Source organism: Giraffa tippelskirchi, chromosome 8, assembly GCF_054371585.1.
Source record: "Giraffa tippelskirchi isolate mGirTip1 chromosome 8, T2T-mGirTip1v1.2.pri, whole genome shotgun sequence".
In the NCBI taxonomy this organism is placed as follows: Eukaryota; Metazoa; Chordata; class Mammalia; order Artiodactyla; family Giraffidae; genus Giraffa; species Giraffa tippelskirchi.
The window spans coordinates 110,118,014-110,141,029 of record NC_137282.1 but is presented as its reverse complement, the minus strand read 5'-3'; the positions used below and the strand labels follow the sequence as shown (position 1 = coordinate 110,141,029).

The 23,016-nt window shown below is 38.6% G+C and overlaps 1 protein-coding gene across 3 annotated transcripts; it reads left to right on the top strand.

Annotated features, from left to right (window-relative positions):
• Positions 1–176: 176 nt before the first annotated feature.
• On the top strand, positions 177–10,387 carry ANKRA2 (ankyrin repeat family A member 2). Of its 3 annotated transcripts, none has more exons than XM_081520856.1 (9): positions 177–449; positions 2,411–2,802; positions 3,426–3,584; positions 5,636–5,701; positions 7,669–7,766; positions 8,252–8,377; positions 8,638–8,704; positions 9,219–9,299; positions 9,873–10,387. In XM_081520856.1, exons 2-9 carry the CDS (start codon positions 2,514–2,516, stop codon positions 9,926–9,928), a joined length of 942 nt encoding a protein of 313 aa, XP_081376982.1. In that variant the 5' UTR covers positions 177–449; positions 2,411–2,513; the 3' UTR covers positions 9,929–10,387. The 3 variants fall into 3 exon arrangements, with proteins under 3 accessions (XP_081376982.1, XP_081376981.1, XP_081376983.1); XM_081520855.1 differs by having other exon boundaries at positions 7,669–7,814; XM_081520857.1 differs by having other exon boundaries at positions 2,411–2,815; positions 7,669–7,814.
• Positions 10,388–23,016: the final 12,629 nt, after the last annotated feature.

Below are 23,016 nucleotides of genomic sequence, written 5' to 3'. Positions count from 1 at the left end.
AAATAACGCTATCTCCGTAGTTACCGGGACCGTAAAGATCGCGCAGCACAGCGCCGGGAAAATACCTGGAAGTCCTCTCGGCTGCAACGACGCTGAACGCTTTTTGGCCGGAAACCGAAAGAAGAAATCGGAAGTGACGTCGCGATCAAAACAGGCAGGGTTTTGGTTGGGGCCCTGTAGTGAGTCTGGCCGCAGATGGAGAGGCCGAACTTGCTGTGGGCTGTCGAAAGCGGTCGCCAGGCGCTGCGCCCCCACCCGGGCCGCCTCTGGTCCCCGTTCCCGGGACCAGCCCGCCGCGGCTGAGCCAGAGTTTCCGCCCGCCGTGCCGGAGCCGCGCTGGGATTTTTTCGGGCGGAGCTGGCGGGTGGCGACAGAGCGAGACTTCCCTGCCTGCCACAGCCTCCCCTCCAGCGGGTTCCTGTCCTGGGACGCCGGGACACCTGTCGCCTGTGAGGCATCATTCATTCTCATAGCACCTTCCCTTCCTCGTCGGGCAACTCCAGGATGAAGAAGAACGGGGGGCGGGGGGCTCCTGCTGTTAGCACCCACTGGGGAATAACCCAGTTGCCCATTTTATTTCGTTAGGGCCGCTCTCCCCTTCTCCCTGGGCTCTGACAGGTTGAGGTGATCCTAGCTTTACCTCTTTTTTTCTCACCGCCTCCTCTGGATCGTCTCTCCCCCCCCCCTTCTTTTCTTATACTTCAAAATTATGGCTTAACCAGTCAATTTTGCCTCTCCTGTCTAGACTGGTGCCAAGATAAGCGTTGTAGTTCCACTTGGCTTAGAAAGAATTGGTTTCTTTTGCTTTAGTGCTGCTTTTTATTTTAATGAACAGAGTGATGGAGTCATGAGCTCCCTGTTTCTCTTCTCTACGGTGGACATTGATTATGATTACCTGCCCTGACTACTCAAAGGATTGTTATAAAAATTAAATAAAAACATAAAAAGGATTGTTATAAAAATTTCGGAAGATGTTTTAAAACTGTAAACAGGGGCTATCTGTAAAATGTATGATTTGCCAACTTTTGCTCCACTGTGATCCTCTTTTAGTTCCAATTAATTACAACTTTAAAACACCCTGCACCCTCAAAATTTATAAGAGGCAGTAAGCCTTAACGTGATAAAATTGTTTTGTTTAGTCCTTAAGTCCTGTACCACTCTTTTTGCGTCTCCGCGGACCGCAGTCTGCCAGGCTCCTCTCTCCATGGGGTTTCTCAAGCGAGAATACTGGAGTGGGTTGCCATTTCCGTCTTCCAGACACAGGGATTGAACCCGCATCTCCTGCATTGGCAGGCGAATTTTTTTTACCACTGAGCCACTGGGAAGATTATAAAAAAATTAACTGGATGCTATTTATTTTCTTCCTGTCTCAGTGACTATATATCTAGGACAATTATATATCTTGGAGTTCTTTTTTTAGAAGCAAATTTAGGTACAAAAGTGAAATTTCTCTTCAGATTATATACATTAAGGTCCATAGGAAAATGCCAGTGATTACCTTACTGAAACTCATTTAAAACAGTGGTAAATGATTCAGTAACAGGTGTGCTTATAACTTGTATTTTGAGAATTCACATTTATTGAGTTTATGTCTTGACAATCAATATTTGGATAAAAATCAATCCTTATTTCTTAATACTTATTATAAAGATTAGGGCCAAAAATTATACTTAAATCATAATATCCTAGAGATGCTAAACCAAAGGAAAACAATTCATAATCTATTTTTTGTTTTTCATAAAAATGAAAATTTTCATTTTTCATAATAAAAACGTGTGTTAAGTTGCTAACACTTGATCTGAACAAAAACTGATTAATAAATATGTCTTCAGTTATCATAACCAAGACTTTGTAAAGCCTTTCACTACTCAGGAATCAAGGATACTGTAGTTGCTGATATATTTGGGTACAAATGGGTTCCACCTTTTTCTTAAATTCAAACTGAGAGCCAGTTATAAACAGCATGTTAAAAAATGAACCTCAGATTAGAGGTTAATATTTTTTACATGAAAAGTTTATTTTTGTTGTTAGCCTGATTTTTAAAAAATCCGGTTGGCAGTATTCAGGAATAGGAAAGGGAAGGTAAGGGTAAGTACAGTTTGTTGGGACCTAGTAATGGAGGTGAAAATGTTACAGTATTTCATCTCATCTCTGCCAGGATCCTGTGAGATTATTGGTATATCCCCATTTTACAAGTGAGACTGAGGCTTAGAGAGGTTGAGGAGCTTATACAGATTCACATCAGCCAGTAAATAGTGAAACTTGGATTCAGACCCAGGTTTTTCTACCTCTGAACATTGTATGCTTTTTATTATCTATCAATGCTTGTAAGAGCACTGTTTGCATATGTGATTGAAAATGATTATTTTCTGTACATTAAGTTGATATACTTTTAATTTTTTTCTTTCAGATGTTTTAGTACCCAAATTCAAAGAATACATAGTATACCATTCTTCTAAAACCAAGAGGAAATCATGAAGAAATGTTTTAACTGTTGAAACTCAGTTGAAGTCATGGCTACATCAGCAAATCTGGATATTGGAGCGCAGCTGATAGTGGAAGAGTGTCCTAGCAGTTACAGTCTAAGTGGCATGCCAGACATTAAAATAGAACATCAACTGGACTCAAGTGCAGAAGAAGGATCAGCTCAGGGTGTTGCCATGGGGATGAAATTTATACTGCCTAACCGATTTGATATGAATGTCTGTTCTCGGTTTGTGAAGTCCTTAAATGAAGAGGATAGTAAAAATATTCAAGATCAAGTTAACTCTGACCTGGAGGTGGCATCTGTCCTATTTAAAGGTTGATAGTTATGGTATAAATATCTGCATTTGTTTTGTTTTTGTTTGTTTGTTTTTTCCTTTCTGTTCATGAAATTTTAGTTTGGGGAGAGAGTTTAGAAGTCATCTTTTAATATGGTTTTCTAGAATCTCACAGAAACCAGAATTAAATAATTTCATGTTATATATTGTCCATAAGTACATGTTGATTTTTTTTTTATTTCTTGCTTGACCTTTGTTTACTTACAAATTTTCTACTAAAGTTTCTTATTGTACCTTTTAAAATTATAGGATAAAAAAATTATGTGTGCCTTTTATAAGTGAATTAATTCCATGAATATGTGATTGGGATTAGCTTCCTGTGCTTTAATGCAGTGAAATCTGTCATCATACTGTAGATTTACTTTTATAACCATCTATTGAATAAAAAAAACCTCTCTGGATAATATTGCTCAAGATTAATATTGATTTTTTTTCTGGAACTTTTATTAGTACAAATTTTTTATGGCAAAAAATAATGTCACTTGAGAACCAGTTGAAGATATTATACATCTTGTATTTTTTTAATGTAAACATTGACATAGAACTTTGAAATGCTTTGTTGTTAAAATATTGTTTTAATGTGTTTAAATTAATTTTACCTAGCTGAATGCAATATCCATACATCTCCTTCTCCGGGAATTCAAGTAAGGCATGTCTACACTCCATCTACAACAAAGCACTTCTCACCCATAAAGCAGTCAACTACTTTAACCAACAAACACAGAGGAAATGAGGTCTCAACCACACCCCTGTTAGCAAATTGTAAGTATTTCCCACTGCTGTATGAAAATATGGTTATTGCTAATGTAATAGTTTCAAGAGTTTGGCTTTGAAACATTGTTTTGATTAAATGCATATCCTGTTTTGGAAAGCTTAAGTGATATCCTGATAGTTTTAGTAATTTAAAACTTTCACATATTATCACATATTCAAATATATCATGTTTTATGTTTCTCTGTTGAGAACGGATTGAAATTTTAATTCTTAAAACCTTCATAGTTTTACTATAAAAACTATAGTAAAAAGTTTAGTAAAAAACTATAGTAAAAAAATGAATTATAAAACTATAAAAAATGAGTTATTCTGAACTTTGGGCAAAGCAAGACTTTGTGATTTTGTGTTCTTGGAGTGGATTTTACTTGTAAACTAGATCACTGATCAACAAGTGATTAGTAAAAACTGAGTGATCTCTAATATAATTTTTAATCAGAATATAATATGAAACCACCTCTTTAAAAACTTTAAATTTACAATTTTTTAAATGTAGAATTATTCCAAAAGAAATAAAATGAAGATTTTCTGTATAAATTAGAAAATACTCTATATAGTTGAGATTTGTTAATGAGAGAAAACCAGTCAGCAGTTTGATGTTAGGAGTATTTGAGAATATAAGGTAAATGTGTCTGTATTCTAGAGCATGGTGAAATATATGTCTTTACTTTGGAAACATTATATCCTTCCAGATTTTGAATCATATGCTATGACAGGTAAGCCAGAAAAAGTTCATGACTCTTAACTCCACCTCAGGCCGATTTTTGTTTTATTGACATTTATGTAAATTTGCATGTGGCTCCAAATTGCTTTCCTTTCTGTATTAAGGCCACCCAGTCATAATCACCTGAAGTCAAGGATTGAGTGATACTAATTTTAAAGTGAGCTATGATATAACCGTGCCTGTTTGGCTTTGTTTTAAAATAAACAGATTACCTTAAAATATTCCAGCCATAGATTTTTTTTTTTTTTTAACCATACTTAGAGGCTTAAGGGATCCTAGTTCCCCAACCAGGGATCAAACCCAGGCCCCTGCAGTTAGAGCACTGAGTCCTAACCACTGGACCACCAGGGAATTCCCCAAAACCATAGAGTTTTTGAGCTTAAAAAAAAAAACAGCTGGAGATCATGTGGTTCACATCCCTCATGATACAGACAAACATGTTTAATCAGCTCTCCAGGGTCACACAGCTAATTGGCCAGAGCTAGGTCTGCACTCACGAATTTACTCTCAAGGCTAGTTTTTCATTTATTTCCTCAGTTCTCCTAAAGTTAAGAAATACCCATTATTTCAAGAAATAATATTTGGAACTTAAATGAATTCAGTCAATTAAAACACAAGAGTCTTTTAGACCCAACTTCCTTACAAGCTTGGATGAAGAGAGATTTTAAACTTTTTATTTATTTATTATTTTTATTTGTCTGGTGCCAGGTCTTAGTTGGGGCAGGATCTAGTTCCTTGACTAGGGATTGAACCCGGGCCCCCTGAATTGGGAACACAGAGTCTTTGATGCTGGACCACCAGGAAAGTCTCAAGAGAGATATAAAAAATTAAGTACCTAAACCATTTCTTTAATTGATAAGATCAGTAACAATTCAAATTGTTAATAATTGATCAAACAATTTGCAAATTCATTGACAGTAACACTTTGCAGCTATCAGAATTACCTTAAACATATATGAGTCAATTCTCAGGCTCTTATATATTTAAGATAATGCTGATGTTTGCAAATGTTAGGCTATATTTTAAGTTGCAAAGTGAAAGTGTTACTCACTCAGTGGTATCCAACTCTTTGCAACCCCATGGACTATAGTCTGCCAGGCTCCTCTGTCCATGTAATTCTCCAGGCAAGAATACTGGTGTGGATAGCCATTCCCTTCTCCAGGGGATCTTTCCAACCCAGGGATTGAACGCAGGTCTCCTAAACAATAAAATGATAGATTGTGTTTTGGAGAAGAAAATTGCTACACCAACATAAACAATGAGATGATGATGGTGTACCCTACAGATACACATGAAACTTTTTATGGTATTTTTTCAGCTTTATCTGTTCACCAGCTGGCTGCCCAGGGAGAGATGCTCTACCTGGCTACTCGAATTGAACAAGGTACTAGCCTATTTTTAAGAATGTATTTAAAACAAATTTAATAGGATTTGTCAGATTTGTTATTACTTTATTTTTATACAAGAGAGTATAAAAACAAAAAAGAAATAGTTGCATAGTCTCACCAGGCAGATAGATAACCCAATAGATACTTTTTTAAAAATAGTAATGTCATGTATAGAAGTTACAGCTTCACTTACCACCCTAGACTTTTCTCCAAATGCACACACTGTAAGTTTCTTATATTTTCAGAAGACTTTTCTGGAGAATATTTCTTTTTGTACTTGGGGCTATATGTGAGAATATGTATATGCTTTTTTGAAAAAAAAAACAAAAACACTGCATTGCACTTTACTTTTTTTCACTTAAATTTTGAGATATTTCCATGTAAACACACAAAGATCTGTTTCATTCTTTTTTAGTAGGTCTGTGGTTTTGCGTTGTATTGCACGTGTATATGCTATGTTCTTTATTTTTTAATGAGTCCCCCTGGTACTAGTTGATTCCAGTTTGTTTTTATTAAGTAACAAAATTGTTGGCATTGTTTTGAAGTATATCCATAGGGTAAATTTCTACAAGTATATTTACTGAGTCAAAAGGAATATGAATTTTTATTTTTGTATATGTATAACCAGATGTTTGCCCTGTCCTCACACCAGAGTTCGAGTTTCTACTTCCCCGTAACTTCACTGACACGGAATACTATCAGACTTTAATCTTTGCTAATCTCATGGGTGAAAAATGGTATTTCATACTGGTTTTGTTTGCCTTTTTTAAATTATGGTAAATTTGAATTTCTTTTTGTGTGAACAGCCTACTTTATGTTGATTTATATGAGCTCTTACCTAAATTAAAGAAGTTCATTTTTTGTTTATGTTGCATATATTTTTTTCCCCGTTTCCCATTTTTCCTTTGACTTTATGATATTTTCAAACAAAAGCTTAACACTTTTAAGTGGTAAACTTTTATACTCTTGACGTCTGAGTTTTATATCTTGCTTAGAGACAATTTCCTACTCCGAGTTTATAAATAAATTCACTCATGCCTTATTCTAGAATTTCTGTGGTTTCCTTTTTTACATTTCTTTAACCTATGTGGAACATGTTTTGGTGTAATGAGGTAAAGATGGAGCTTTACTCTTATTTTCATTTTTTGAAAAACTAGCCAATTGTCCCAGCATTATCAGTTGAATGCAGGGCATATGATTAAAGAGTAGTTTTTTAATCATGTCATTCTTTTATAAGAAAGACTTGTTTTATCTTTTGTTTGTTTATAAATATATGAAGGTCTTATTCTCAATATACCAAATAAATGTAGGGACAAAGCTGTGGACCCAGTAGACTGAGTCTAGGGAACAAAATTGGTTTTGAGGTAGAATTGCATAAAACTGTTTTTCAAATGATTCAGTTTTTATTCACATTATAACACCAAAAATTTGAGAAAATTTAAAGGCAGCAATGTTAACTAGCAAGTAAAAATAACTTTAATAAGATTTTGGACTTTCTATAATATATATTTATATAATGCTAAGGACTATCATTAACCTAATTTTTATCGTGATCCTCCCAGTTTTACATTGAGATGAGCAAGGTTTTATTCTGGATGTTAGAGAAATTAAATGATGTGCCTGGAGTCACACTGCTGGAGAGTGACAGTCAGCATTCAAGCTCTGGTCTCCTGATTCTGAGTCCGGTGTTCTATGGACTGTCCTGTACCCTAGCAGTAGGTTGTATCCAGTAGTTTATACTTTTAATAACGTACTATTTGAACTCAGCTATGTACATTGAGGCATATTTTAATATATTCAGACTGAAAATTGCAAAAACACAGTAGGAGTTCGGTGAACCCAAATCAGCTCAAGGTGAGCCTCATTGAGTAATAGTCACCTTTTTAGAATGCCAGTATTTTCATAGCGATATTAATATGTGGTTGTTAAATTAGATCACAAAAATTGCTTTTCTTTTAAATAGAAAATGTTATCAACCACACGGACGAAGAAGGATTTACCCCTCTGATGTGGGCGGCAGCACACGGGCAAATAGCTGTGGTAGAGTTTCTACTTCAGAATGTAAGGAAAACGCCTCAGACAATGTACATGTACAGTTACTCAAGTTCAGTTAAGTATATAGTAGTTTTTGTATCTCCAGCCAGCTAGATGTAATGGTAGAGGATCAAAAAAAGAAAGTGTACATGCTCTTCATGTTCTTGTGGAACTCGGATCTAGTTAAACAGGCAAGTCTAGTCATTCATGAAGCAGTGAGAGAGAAGTGAATGCCCAGCCCCTACGAAGCACAATGGGAACAAAAGTCTGTAGGAGAAGCTTCTTGAGAAGATGTAATTTGGCTCCAAGTGACAAGATAGTTAGGATCCAGGTAGAGGGAGGAAGGAAGACCTTCAGACAACCTTGATAACGGAGCATCCAGGAGTAGACGTTTGTGTTAGTACTGTATTAACCCCAGAATGTTACCTGACCTATAAGTATTACTGACGAAAGTAACACTATTCTTATTTTCAAAAAACTGAGAAGGGTTTTATCTCCATTTCCCACTCCAGGGTGCTGATCCCCAGCTTTTAGGAAAAGGTCGAGAAAGTGCATTGTCGTTGGCTTGTAGTAAGGGCTACACAGATATTGTCAAAATGCTGCTGGATTGTGGAGTTGATGTAAATGAATATGATTGGGTGAGTCTATAATACTGATTTTTAGGTTTTGGAAAACTGTATTTTATTAAACACTTAGAAGAATAATTAATTACCTTTAGTTAATGAAACACCCAGAAGAAAAAGTTACTGTCCTAATTCTGATTTAAGTATTCCTCACAAAATTTGAAATTAGCTTAAACTACTTTTACATGCCCAATTCTTAGTAAAGCTTCACACAGCAGCACTAAATTATTTGAATCTTACCCTTGAAAAGCTAAATCACCTTTTTTTTCCCCCAGAATGGAGGGACACCTTTGCTTTATGCTGTACACGGAAATCATGTGAAATGTGTAAAAATGCTCTTAGGTAAGCAGATGAAAGTGGAACTATTTAGAAAATGCCACATGAAGACGTTATTGTTTTACAAGCTGGCCTCACGAGAACCGTGAGCTGTCACTGAATACAGTACGCACCCCTGGAGCGCCCCCTTCCCCAAGGGTCTCATGTAAGCCCCAGCTCCTTCACACAGCACGCCTGCAGTCACAGCATCTGTCCTTGCTGCTTTGCTCTCAGAGCTCACGTGTGAACCCATGGCTCCTTTCTCTTTTCTCTATCTACAGTGTCTTTAAGCCGAAGTTCTGTCTGTAGTTGTGTATCAGTTTCAGCAGCTCTAGAGGATGCCTGTCTGTTTAAACTGTCTTCCCTCTGACCCGCCAGAGTGAATTCTATGCCCTTCCTTTACTCTGTACTCTGTCAGACCATCCTGAAAATACCTTCCAAATATGCTAAAAATCTGTCCTGCTATTTGCACATGAGCCACCATAGACAAACATATCCACATTTTCACTTTGTTTATGTAGATGTTTCTATTTTGGTATAGAAAATGGAGCCGACCCAACAATTGAAACTGACTCTGGGTATAATTCTATGGATCTAGCTGTAGCCCTGGGCTATAGAAGTGGTAAGTGTTTTAGAATTTTCAGGTTCCATTTTAGTAAAGTTCTATAATAATAGAAGCCAGTGGTGCAAACTGTTCTCACCACTTGCAGTCATGGAACATGTACGTTATCCTAACTCCTGACATATACTTTTAATTGTGGGCAAAATCAACAGATTGCTACAAAATCTAGAAATGAGTTTGTTACCGTTACTTTTCACCCACCCAAATAATTAGTTGCTGGAGGATAAGTGCACACCTATTTACAGATGTGTCGAATGTTTCATAGCAAACTGTTTATACAATGCTTGATAGTTGGCCTTTCTCTGTTCCTTAGAACAACCTTGTATTCTGGACTCTTCCTCAGTTCCAAAATTTAGAAACCAAAACTAGAAAAATCCAATAACTTGAACAACTGTTAAAGTCAGTGATAGACTAAGTTTTACGTATTGAATTATAATCTTATCTCCCTCAAACTATGAGTATATCCTATTTAGAAATTATTTTAGGAAGAAGTTGGTGAGGTTAAGTTGAATTTGATAGTTCTTAAAATTTTGTGATGAGTATGCTGTAGTCTTGATCACCTGTCTGTTTTAGTTCAACAGGTTATTGAGTCCCATTTATTGAAACTGCTTCAGAACATCAAGGAGTAGATGGAGTCGTCAGAAAGTGTTGTCTGCCCTTCGGTTTACTTTTGGCCCTTATAAATGATAGTTTTGTTTACTTACAAATTTTTACCTCAGTTGCAATATTTACTGATTTTTAGTAAGTTTTAATAAGTATTCCTCTGAGTCACTGGTTTATAAAAAATTTAATGTTGATGCTTTTTTTATAAATGTGTTTTACTGCATATTTAAAATTATAAGTGAGTGTTTTGTGGCATGTAAATTTTTATGGTACAGATGGTTATCTGTCTTTGTATCAAGTGCTGTAATTTAACGTTTTTGGAAATTATTCCTCCCTGTTCATCTTCACCCTTGTATTAACTCATTGACTTTATATAGAGTTTGCTATAAATCCATAGAAAAAAATTTGTTATTATTGAATTTCAAAATGCGCAGTGTGGTTGTTTACAAAATGATGTTATAAATGAATAAAGTCCTGTTTTGCCACTTGCCTGCAAGTTTTTCTTTATAATTACGTAAGATCATTAAGGGAATTGTTTAGGATTTTTGGTTTAACCCTTCTGTCCTGCCAGGGTACTCCATTAGATCAAACAATACAGTTAAAATAAATGCAATGTAAGTTAATCAACGTAGACTTGTTACCATTTCTAGAAGTATATTGAGAATATTTTTCTCCCATGAAGAAGCATTTCGGTAGGAAAAGTCGTCTGGGAAAGAGAACTCATTTCTTCAGTAAAAGTCAGACGTTCTTTCCTTCCGCTCCAGGAGCACTGTACACTCACGCCACACTGGCATCTGGAAGAGAGAGCGTGAGTGTGCAGTTGGTGTGACCACTGAGGGCGGGGCTTGGGTTAAATCACTTCATCTGGAAACAGGTGTGACAGCAGTTACTACAGTGGGTTGCAAGCCACATAAACTTGATCCAGCTAATTTAAGCAAAGGGGAATTTAATTAATGGCAGGAAAAGCTGAAGAAGTAGGCAGTCCCAAAGGTTGAAACTAGACCAGCTATCTCAATCAGGAAGTCATGGCCAGCCACGTTGGGTGCCTCTTTGGTAATGCTTAAATCCCCTCATTCATCATTGGGCTCAGGATTAAATTTTCCAGGAGGCAGAAATCCATTTCCCCTGGATATAAATGCACCACTGTATGGAGTTGAGGGGAGAAAGGGGATGACTGTTTAACAACCCACCCTTTCCCCCAGACCACCTGGAAGGCAGGAGGCACAGTCTGCCTAAGGAAAACCATGGGGAGAAAAAAATGATGGATGTTTGCTCCAAAGGCAAGCTCAGTCATATGTGAAAATAGTACTAGTGCTTCCCCCATGGCAGGCATATGCTTTAAACTGATTTTACCTAAAACCACTCACCCTTCCATTTGGTTCTTTTTCTTACTAAGGGCCCGTATCCATGAAGTGTTAGTTCCTATTCATATTGTGTGTGTGTGTCTGTGTGGGTACATGCGCTCAGTCACATCTGACTCTTTGTGATCCCATAGACTGTAGCTCGCCAGGCTCCTCTCTCCATGGAATTTTCCAGGCATGAATATTGGAGCCGGTTGCCATTTCCTCTTCCAAGGGATCTTCCCAACCCCAAGATAGAGCCAACATCTCTTGCATTTCCTGCATTGCAGGCCAATTTGTTACTGCTGAACCATAAAGTAACAAAATCCAGTGATCCATTTGGGCACATCACTCTTGAGTATTGTTTGCCGGTGCTCTCCACAATGGAACAGGCACCAAAAAACCTATACTGCGATAGACTCTAAAATAACCACTTGTCTCCTGGTCTGACTCAGGTTGACAACCAACAGATCTCAGAGGATATCTTGAACAAAATTTCCCTTTCCAATGCTATGCCTTTTAGCCCCAGGGTCCCTGATAACAAGCCCCAGAAAACTACTTTAAGAAATAGACAAAGTTAATTAAAACAACGGGAATGATAATTAGGGCCAGTTATAAAATTCCTCTTTTAAAAATTAAATACCTTTTAGGTAGTGTTTGTTGATTGCATAAAAATTTATTTAGAGCTCAGGTACCAGACACTGCTTGATGTGAGGGTTAAATATTGAGCAAAAACTGTCCTGCTGTCAAGGTGCTCAGTGCCTAATACAGGACTAGGGTTCATTACTGCCACAGAGTGAAATTCATTAGCAAAATTTTTCAAGGGACTTCCCTGGCCATCCAGTGGTTAAGAATTCACGCTTCCCAATGGGAATTTGCTGTATGACTCAGGGAACTCAAACCGGGGGACTGCAATGACCTAAAGGGGTGGAATGGGGAGGGAGGTTCCACAGGGAGGGGACATATACCTATGGCTGATTCATGTTGGTGTTTGGTAGAAACCAACACACTATAAAGCAATTATCCTTCAATTAAAAATAAATTTAAAAAAATAGATCAAATAATCATCAAGTATTAAAGTAGAAAAGCATGCTACAACTGCTATCTCTACAAAGCAAAATATTGACAACAAACATTTTGAATAGAAAAAAAAAAGAATCCTTGCTTCCACTGCAGGGGTGTGGGTTTGTTCCCTGGTCAGAGAATTAAAATCCCATGTACTTCATGGAAAGATTAAAAATTAAAAAAAAAACAAACACTCCAATTTTCAAAAGGTTAAAAACTTTTACGATTATGTAAGTTTAAGTTGAACACCTGTCAAAGATGTTAGTCAGCTAATTAACTGGTAAGGAAACCAGTAAGATGTTAAAACTAATTTCAAGAGCTAGGTATTTTAGGCAATATTAGTAAAAGATTGCTGAGTTAGACATAAATCTGATTAATGTCCAACAAGGCCATAAACCCTAACCTTTAAACCATAATCTTTTCCACAGGACAGAAATTACTGGCATCTCTAAGGACAGAAATCTACAAGCTAACGCGACTTCATTAAAACTGGTACTTTCAATCAACAATAAAGTTTTACCTCTTGATGAAGGTGAAAGCAGAGAATGAAAAAGCTGGTTTAAAACTCAATATTCAAAAAATGAAGATCATGGCATCTGGTCCCATCACTTCATGGCAAATAGATGGGGAAACAATGGAAACAGTGACAGACTTTATTTTCTTGGGCTCCAAAATCACTACAGATGGTGACTGAAGCCATGAAATTAAAAGACACTTGTTCCTTGGAAGAAAAATTATGACAAACCTAGACAGCATATTAAAAGGCAGAGACATTACTTTGCAGACAAAGGTCCACCTAGTCAACGCTATGGTTTTTCCAGTAGTCATGTATGGATGTGAGAGTTGGGCCATAAAGAAAGCTAAACGCCTGAGAATTGATGCTTTTGAACTGTGGTGTTGGAGAAGACTCTTGAGAGTCCCTTGGACAGCAAGGAGATCCAACCTAAAGGACATCAGTCCTGAATATTCATTAGAAGGACTGATGCTGAAACTCCAATACTTTGGCCACCTGATGCGAAGAACTGACTCCTCAGAAAAGACTGTGTTGCTGGAAAAGATTGAAGGCAGGAGGAGAAGGGGACAACAGAGGACAAGATAATTGGATGGCATCACTGATTCAGTGGACATGAATTTGAGCAACCTTCTGGAGATGGTGAAGGACAGGGAAGCCTGGCATGCTGCAGTCCATGGGGTCACAAAGAGTTGGACACAACTGAGAGGCTGAACAACAACAGTGAGTTGAACTAAGCAGTTTCCCCTGGATTAATCGATTAGTTCTCAAATTTTAGTGTATATGAGAACCATCTGTTCAGTTCAGATCAGTTGCTCAGTAGTGTCTGACTCTTTGCAACCCCATAGACTGCAGCACTCCAGGCTTCCCTGTCCATCACCAACTCCAGGATCTTGCTCAAACTCATGTCCATCAAGTCGGTGATGCCATCCAACCATCTCATCCTCTGTCGTCCCCTTCTCCTGCCCTCAATCTTTCCCAGCATCAGGGTCTCTTCCATTGAGTCAGCTCTTTGCATCAGGTGGCCAAAGTATTGGAGTTTCAGTTTCAGCATCAGTCCCTTCCAATGAATATTCAGTATTGATTTCCTTTAGGGTGGACTGGTTGGATCTCCTTGCTGTCCAAGGGGCTCTCAAGAGTCTCCTCCAACACCACAGTTCAAAAGCACCAATTCTTTGGCACTCAGCTTTCTTTATAGTCCAACTCACATATCCATACATGACCACTGGAAAAACCATAGCTTTGACTAGACATGCCTTTGTCTGCAAAGTAATGTCTCTGCTTTTTAATACGTTGTCTAGATTGGTCATAGCTTTTCTTCCAAGGAGCAAGTGTCTTTTAATTTCATGGCTGCGGTCACCATCTGCAGTAATTTTGGAGCCCAAAAAAATAGAGTCTCTCACTGTTTTCACTGTTTGCCCATCTATTTGCCATGAAGTGACGGGACCAGATGCCAAGGTCTTAGTTCTCTGAATGTTGAGTTTTAAACCAACTTTTTCACTCTCCTCTTTCACTTTCAACAAGAGGCTCTTTAGTTTTTCTTCACTTTCTGTCATAAAGGTGGTGTCCTTTGCATGTCTGAGGTTATTGATATTTCTCCCAGCAATCTTGATTCCAGGTTGTGCTTCATCTAGCCTGGCATTTCACATGATGTATTCTGCATATAAGTTAAATAAACAGGATGACAATATACAGCCTTGACGTACTCCTTTCCTGATTTGGAACCAGTCTGTTGTTCCATGTCCAATTCTAACTGTTGATTTTTGACCTGCATACAGATTTCTCAGGGGGCAGGTCAGGTGGTCTGGTATTCCCACCTCTTGAAGAATTTTCCACAATTTGTTGTGATCCACACAGTCAAAGGCTTTGGCATAGTCAATAAAGCAGAAGTAGATGTTTTTTTGGAATTCTCTTGCTTTTTGATTATCCAATGGATATTGGCAATTTGATCTCTGGTTCCTCTGCCTTTTCTAAATTCAGTTTGAATATCTGGAATTTTGCGGTTCACATACTGTTGAAGCCTGGCTTGGAGAATTTTGAGCATTACTCTGCTAACGTGTGAGATGAGTGCAATTGTGAGGTAGTTTGGAGAAGGGAATGGCAAACCACTTCAGTATTCTTGCCTTGAGAACCCCATGAACAGTATGAAAAGAACCATCTAATGGCTTGTTAAAATACATATTTCTGGGTCCCACCCACAGAGTTTCTGATTCAGTCAGTCTGGGTTGGGACTCAAGAATGTTAAGTTCTAACAAGATTCCAGGTAATGCTGGAAATGGACTGTCATTATGTAAACCTGAATCCTTAAAATGTTTCCAAGCTAGCAATTTCTGTAAGAAAAACATTTTTCTTAAAATTCTAGCATACAAAATACTAGAGGACGTTCGGTTTCTTTGTCTTCTGGGATTTGAAGGAATATTTGACTCATATAAGTGACTATGTTTATAAACTAATCATAACAGTGCTCCTTTAAGAGACATCATAACCTCACTTTTTAATAGCCTCTAGTGTTAGGAAAATATTTCTATTACACAATGAGAAGTAAAGGCCTTTCTTAATTATAGACATGCAGACACACAGAGGGAAAACTTCTGTCTTTGCACATTAGCTACAAATCAGAAGTGAGCTAGAAACACAAAAACTTAGGGTTACTTTTCTTACAGTGAGCACATGATTCTTAATTGATTTAAGGTTGCGAGTAGACAAACAGATTCGTTAAAAAGCAAAAACAAAGTAGAAGACTACTAACTGGATTCTCTGTCATCTCTCACCCAACAGAGAACAGGTCTTCGTTAGAGATCACCAAGTAGTCAGACCATAATAGCAAAAACCCATCATTGCTACTCTCAGTTCAGATTGATTTACTGAAGGTGTACAAGCCAGACATAAAAACAAGTACATGATATCAGTGGAAAAAGAAAAAAGTAACTAGAGAGTTGTGTTGTCACCCAGGATTCACTTCAAAAGCCAAGAAAACATGTGCAGGCCGATAGATTTAGTTTGTCTCCATCGAGTTAATCCTCTCAGCCATCTCAGTGGATGACCTTCAAAACTGATCAAATACAACTTTCAAAAGGTTACATGAGTCTCTAATGTGAGTAAAATGAACATGTGACAAAGACTTAATTCAACTTATCAACTGATGATGGAAGGGGTCTGGCTGCTTGCCATTCAAAAGCCAATAAAGAGGTAAGATTGGTGGAAAGGAAAGCGTGCTTCATTTTGGATGCTGGCAGCTGGTGGGTGGGGTGGGGAACACCTGTCCAAAGGCCATCTCCCCCTCCTACAACCAGTGGGAAACTGGGCAAGAGCTTTTATAGACAGATGGAGGGAGCTATAGACATCAACAGTACAGTCACCTCTGACAGTCATCTTGAAATTGGTCCTGAGTGGTCTGACAAGCATCATATTGATTGTTTTAAGTACAATTACTCTTCAGTACCAAGGCCTGTTTGTTCCCAATTTCTTGAGGCAAATTCTCAGAATTGTGGCAGCTTATGTCATGGCTATCGTCTGGCCATCCTGTAGTTAACGTCTTCCACTTTGTGGGAGTTCCAGTATCTAAGACAGCTCACAGGATGTGGCTCAGAATATTATTTATAGCCCTTGATAAGGAACTAAAGGTCCTTGACTATGCTTAGTGACTAAACTATTATTATTTGGTTTCTTGGTATTGGTATTTACCAATTTACTTGGAATTGGTATTATTGGTATTCTTGGACTGTTTTCCTTTGTGTCTGCATTTTCTCACTTCTCTGATTAAACTTATTCTTTGGCTAAAGTTTCTCCACAGACAAAAGGCAGGCAGAGGACATGAGGGACAAGGACCATAGGGTCTTGCTCTGTTTCAGTGAGGAAACAAGATATGAAAACTGACTCCAAGAGCATTTGAGAAGCCGGGCATTTGTAGCAACGCTAGGATAAGATTGCTGGGTTATGTACAAGTCCGACAGTTATTCAACAGGGGCAGGAATTGTCATTCGGGGGATCTTTTCCCAAATGACAGAAGAAATTGCTTCTCTATCAGACAGAAATATCCAAATTAACATGTAACTTCACTAAGTCTGGGACCTTGAATAAACAGTATATGGTGAATCAAATTGCATTTCTCTAGGTAACCCTCAGGTGGCCTTCCTCTCCTATGGCCCTGAGGAAGGCTATGTGGCCATGACCCTTCTTAGTACTTCAGTGACAGCCAGCCTGGGTTAAACTCATCACCCTTGTAACGGCTCTTCTGTCATCAGCTGAGAGGTAAACTAATGTGAGCATGCTAGTTGGTGACAACACCTCTCTCATATCCTCCTCCTGACTAGATCACGTAATTCACTCCACGGTGAAAGAAGCTGTGAACCAGAGAACTCAGTGAAAAAGGTTAGTCATTTTAATATTCTTGAACTTTTCAAAAAATATTGCCAACAGCTTGAAAAATGGTTGTTTTTATGGAAGATGTAATAGGGGTGTTAACCACTAAACTATAAAGATTTTTAAAGTTTGTAGTTTAGAATTTTCTCCTAAAATGCCAATTAGCGACTGATATAAAAAAAAAACCCTATAATTTCATTATCATTTCATGTCTCTTTATCCATACCAAAAGTTAAAACCTATAATATATTTTGGTAGAACAAACTGATTGCATATGAATATGCTATCTGTATTTACATATTTCATGCAATAGCACTATGTATATTTCCAGTAGGTGGCATTGAATGCATTTCTATCCATTAGGTGATTTTCTGTGTGATAAATGAAGAGTTTCCAAATCTGATAGTTGCAAAGAGAATAAATAGAATGAAAAGTAGGTCAAACTCAGGCTATTATAAAATCCTTAAGTGTCCTTTCTCTTTAATATTCAAATGTTCTCTGTGACAGTGCTTCTCAGGTTTATATACCTAATAAATCTTCAAAAGTTTATCACCTTACTCCTTTGTAGTGGATACTACTGATAAAACCCAGGATGGCAGGAGTAACTGTTCACATTTTTTGTTGCCTAGAAATTTTTACAATATGTTTAGTTTGGTTTTAAAATAGCAATAAAGATTTGGAATGGGATTGTAACATGATTGAACTTTTTTAGGTATGCCTTTAGACAGGAGATGCAATCAGTTAAGAGAAGGAGTACAAACCACAGATATTCATGTAAATGTTTTCTGATGAAAGTAAACTTCAGAGGTTTATGGTCTGTTGTGTAGATTTTCCTGTTCAGACAGTGAAGCCTTTTCTGAGCTATATAATAGGAGCTGGTACACACAATCATGATCGACCTGCATTACCATCATGTCAATGACGGGAAGAATAAAACTGTGAGTGGTGAGATTATGCTCTGGGGTTGAAACTATGATTGGGTATGTAATTAATACACTGAGACTAGACCATTCCAAACTCACTGCCTGCTGAGTTTTCCTCTCTGTGGAACAGAGTACAGGCCACTATATGATACATTTGCCCTGTGTTTTATTGTTTATTCATAAACTCAGTGAAATTGTTCTCCACTCAGATTTGTTCACATTACTTTATGAACCTGGGAAGTGCCTTAAACTTGTAGATATTTCTGTTATTTTCCTTCTTCACATTCCCTGAGAATAGTCAGATGTATTACATATTCCAGAATCAATTTATGAAAAGTATCTTAAATAGCTTCTTGGTACTCAGTGATTTTACGTTCACCATCTCTCCTCCAAAAGGTTAAGTGTTTGAAACAAGAAATTTCCCCCTAACAGCTATTCAGTCCCCCTCAACACACATGTATCGAGCCCATGCTCTGTGCTGACTTGGACTGGGCCTGGAGGATGCAGGGGAGACAAGCGTAGCCCCAGGGCCCTGCCCTGCCCTGCAGATCTTACACAGTGAATCTGCATACCAGGCAAGCATGGCTTTGCTGAAACTCATCTCCCCTCATTCCGTACAAGTTCAAAATGTCATGTACTCAGGTGAATGGATAAAGAAGATGTGGCACATATAGACAATGGGACACTACTCATATAGAAAAAAATAATGAAATAATGCTATTTGCAGCAACATGGATGCGACTAGAGATTATCACAGAGAAGTAATTCAGAAAGAGAACAAAATACCATATTGTATCACTTATATGTGGAATCTGAAATATGACCCAAATGAACCTATCTATGAAACAAACTCAGGAACATAGAGAACAGACATGTGCTTGCCAAGGGGGAGGGAGTTGGGGGAGGGAAGGATGGGAAGGTTGGGGTTAGCAGATGCAAACTATTATAAACAGGATGGATAAACAACAGGTCCTACTGTATAGCACAAAAAAGTATATTCAATATCCTATGATAGGGGCTTCCCAGGTGGTGCTATTGGTAAAAAGCCTACCTGCCAATGCAGGAGGATATAAGAGACGCTTGGAGAAGAATATAAAAAGGAATGTATATAGGTATAACTGAATCACTTTGATGTGCAGGAGAAATTAACACAACATTGTAAATCAACTATGCCTCAACGAAAAAATGTCATGTACTAACTGAGGTATGTTCAAGACTTGTTGTTGCTTTTGAGTCGCTACGTCATGTCCAACTCTTTGCGACCTCACAGACTGCAGCACGCCAGGCTTCCCTGTCCTTCACTATCTCCTGGAGTTTGCTCAGACTCATACCCACTGGATTGGTGATGCTATCCAACCATCTCGTCCTCTCATCCCACCAGGGAAGCCCCTCGAGTCTTGAATATGTCTATCACCGAGCTTCCCATACGCCACTTGTTCCACTGTGTCAAAGCGTCAGTGCTCCTGCTGACACAACAGAAACTCCGACATCCTGAGAGGAAGCAGAGGGCCCAGAAACTTAGAGTGATGGCAGAAAGTTCCGTCCCAAGGGCAGCTTGCCCACTCCAAATCCCAGTCTGATTTTTCAGTCTAGGATGCCTTATGGGGACATATAGCTTTCCAGGTGATTCTAATGTATAGTCAAAGCTGAGAACCACTGCTCTAAGGAAGATTAGCTCCCAGCTGGTGGAACCAATGTATCTCAAACCACATCCTAACATTTGCCTCTCACACTGCCATCTTTGTCTATAAAGAACCTAGCTTATCCTTTCTGGCCTGTTGGTACCTGCCCTGACTTTTGGTAAAGATTAACATGTTCCCTTTTAAACCTATGTGACAAAATAAAGAATTTTGAAACCTTAATCTTACCTTTTGTGAGTAATTCACTTTGTCATTCAGCAAGCTATTAGTTATGACTCAACATCATTTATTAACCTGCATTTCTGAAAGACAGAGCCCACATCTGATGCCTCATAATCGTTTACTTATCTTGCTTACCTTTTGGATAAAAAGGAGTCCTGAACACCCAGGACAGAAGTTGGCACCCAGAAATACCAAAAAGCTTATCTTGTTATTTTTGTGTTCTAGGATTTCCCTGGAGACACAGGCATTGACAGAAGCCCTGGCCTCCTGAGCCCATGCCAACTCACAGGGTTCATCTACAGGGCCAGGTAACCCCTCCTCCCTGATGGATGCCTGTGTGAAAACTCTCTCCTCTTACTTGCTGTTACTGTGTTTGCCCCTCTTCCAGGGAGGCTGTCGATAAGAAGTAAGTCAATTGCATGCACGTCTGTCTCAGTGAGTCCCTTTAGAGGCCCCCTCATCTGTGTCAGGAACAGGGTGTTAGTTATTTTTTTTAAAGATTTTTTTGATGCAGACCATTTTTAAGGTCTTTATTGAATTTGTTACAATACTGCTTCTATTTTATGTTTTGGTTTTTTGTCCGCAAGACGCGGGATTAGCTCCCTGACCCGGGATTGAACCCGCACCCCCTGCATTGGTAGGTGGAGTCTTAACCACTGGACCACCAGGGAAGTCCCCAGAGTATCAGTATTTATTTATTTATTTATTTATTCCAAATAAATTTATTTATTTTAGTTGTGGGCTAATTACTTTACAATATTGTAGTAGTTTTTGCCATACATTGACATGAATCAGCCATGGGTTTACATGTGTTCCCCTTCCTGGACCCCCCTCCCACCTCCCTCCCCATCCCATCCCTCTGGGCCATCCCATTGCCCCAGCCCTGAGCTTTTGTCTCACGCATCAAACATGGAATGGTGTTCTGTTTCACATATGATAATATACGTGTTTCAATGCTATTCTCCCAGAACGTCCTACCCTTACCTTCTCCCTCAGGTCCATAAGACTGTTCTATGCATCTGTGTCTCTTATTCTGTCTCGCATATAGGGTTATCATTACCATCTTTCAAATTCCATATATATGCATTAGTAGAGTATCAGTATTTAAAGAAGAGCCCATCTACCCAGCCAAGCCAGAATTTGGCTTGACTACCCTCTTTAAAAAACAAACCACTCTGCGCTATTGCATAGTTCTTCTTTTAGAGATAATGCTGCCCTGTAGACGTTGATGATGTTATAGGGCCCTCTCCAAGAGAGCATGGTGTCCTTGGTCAGCTTTCACATAGCCTCCTACTTGGGGACAAATCAAATAGATCAACCACTATTGTCTTACAGCTCAGCACAAATGTCAAGCTTTGTGCTGACTGCTGGGGTCACGGTTACAGTGTCTCGTGGCTCTCAATGTTATACAGATTAACCAACCACAAACCACTGTGATATAGTAGATAACAAAGCCCATTGTCTAGCAGGAATGAGCTGGGGGAATAAAATTCTTTCTATGGCTTTAGGAAGCAAATGTCAGATCTCTAGTAGTTGGGCATTTTAAAACATCGATCTTTATTATTTTTCTGAATATAAAAGTAACATATACTTCTTGTATCTGTTATTATGAGGCTTTTAGCTGTAAAATAAGACAACAGTATTGATACTATGTATAAAATGATAACTAATGAGACTATGGGCTTCCCAGGTAGCTCAGTGGGTAAAGAATCCACCTGCAATGCAGGAGACTTGAGTTTGATCTCTGGGTTGGGTAGATCCCCTGGAGAAGGAAACGGCTACCCACTCCAGTATTCTTCCCTGGTGGATCCCACGGACAGAGGAGCCTGGCGGGCTACAGTCCATGGAGTCACAAAGAGTCAGACACGACTGAGGCGACTGAGCACTCAGCACAGTGAGAATATACTCTATAGCACAGAGAATATTTATCCTCACAATGAGAATATACTCTTAATGCCCTGTGGCGACCTCAATGGGAAGGAAGTCCGAACGGGAGAGGGTATGTGCACCTGTGTGGCTGATTCACTGTGCTGTATAGTAGAAACTAACACAACATCGTAAAGCAACTATACTCCAATAAAAGTTACTTAAAAAAAAAGAAAGATGCACCTCAGATGGTTTAAATAAACAAGTGAATGTGTTTGTTCATACGGGAGGAAGTCCAGAGTTACGTGCACCACAAGGCTGGTTTAGAGCAGCTCAGCAGTGTGTGAAGTAAGACCCAGATTTCTTCAGACTCTGCACTCTGCTGGCTACAGTTCAGCTTTATCCTCTGTCTGGTTGCCCTAGGTCTCAGAGTGTGACTTCCAATAACAGGGACTATCTGCTTCCTGGTTTCTGTCCAGCCCACTGGGAGAAAGAGGTGTCCCATACCCCCTCCAACAGAGTGAGGAAGAACTTCCCCAGAAGCTTCCAGGAAACCGCTCCTCTAGCCTCAGTCACTGCAGTTAGGTCACCTGCTTATTTCTGAACTGGTCAGGGAGGCTGAGATTACCCTAGTCCCCACCAGTCATACCCATTCAACTGAGAGTCAGCATCTCGTGTAGCACCTGGGCTGAATGGGGAGAAGCACCGGCATTCCACACAGGAGAAAGAAGAACAAATACGATCTATACGAAATTCACTTTGGTGAGGCCTGACCAGTAGACAAGCAAAAGAATAATACAGAACTACAAAGCTAACAGAGAAGATAAAGTGGAATGATAATTAAAAAAATACACTTGACTGATTCAAAAAGGGCAGGAAATGAAAATATGGAAACAAAGACTAGGTGGGACAAATAGAAAACAAACGGCAAAACGGTAGACTTAAACCCAATCTTAAATGCGCAATTCTGAACATTCTGGTTGCGAGACTGGACTAGAGAAACCAACAAGAATTACTTATGACTCTCTTAAAGAAACACACTTTGATTAATATCAGCACATGGAAACTCAGGGACCTAGGATGGTCAAAACTTGAAGAACAATGTAGAAGAATTAAATCACCCAATCCCAAGACTTTCTATAAAGCTACTGTGATTAAGACAGGTGTTGACAAAGCAAATAAACC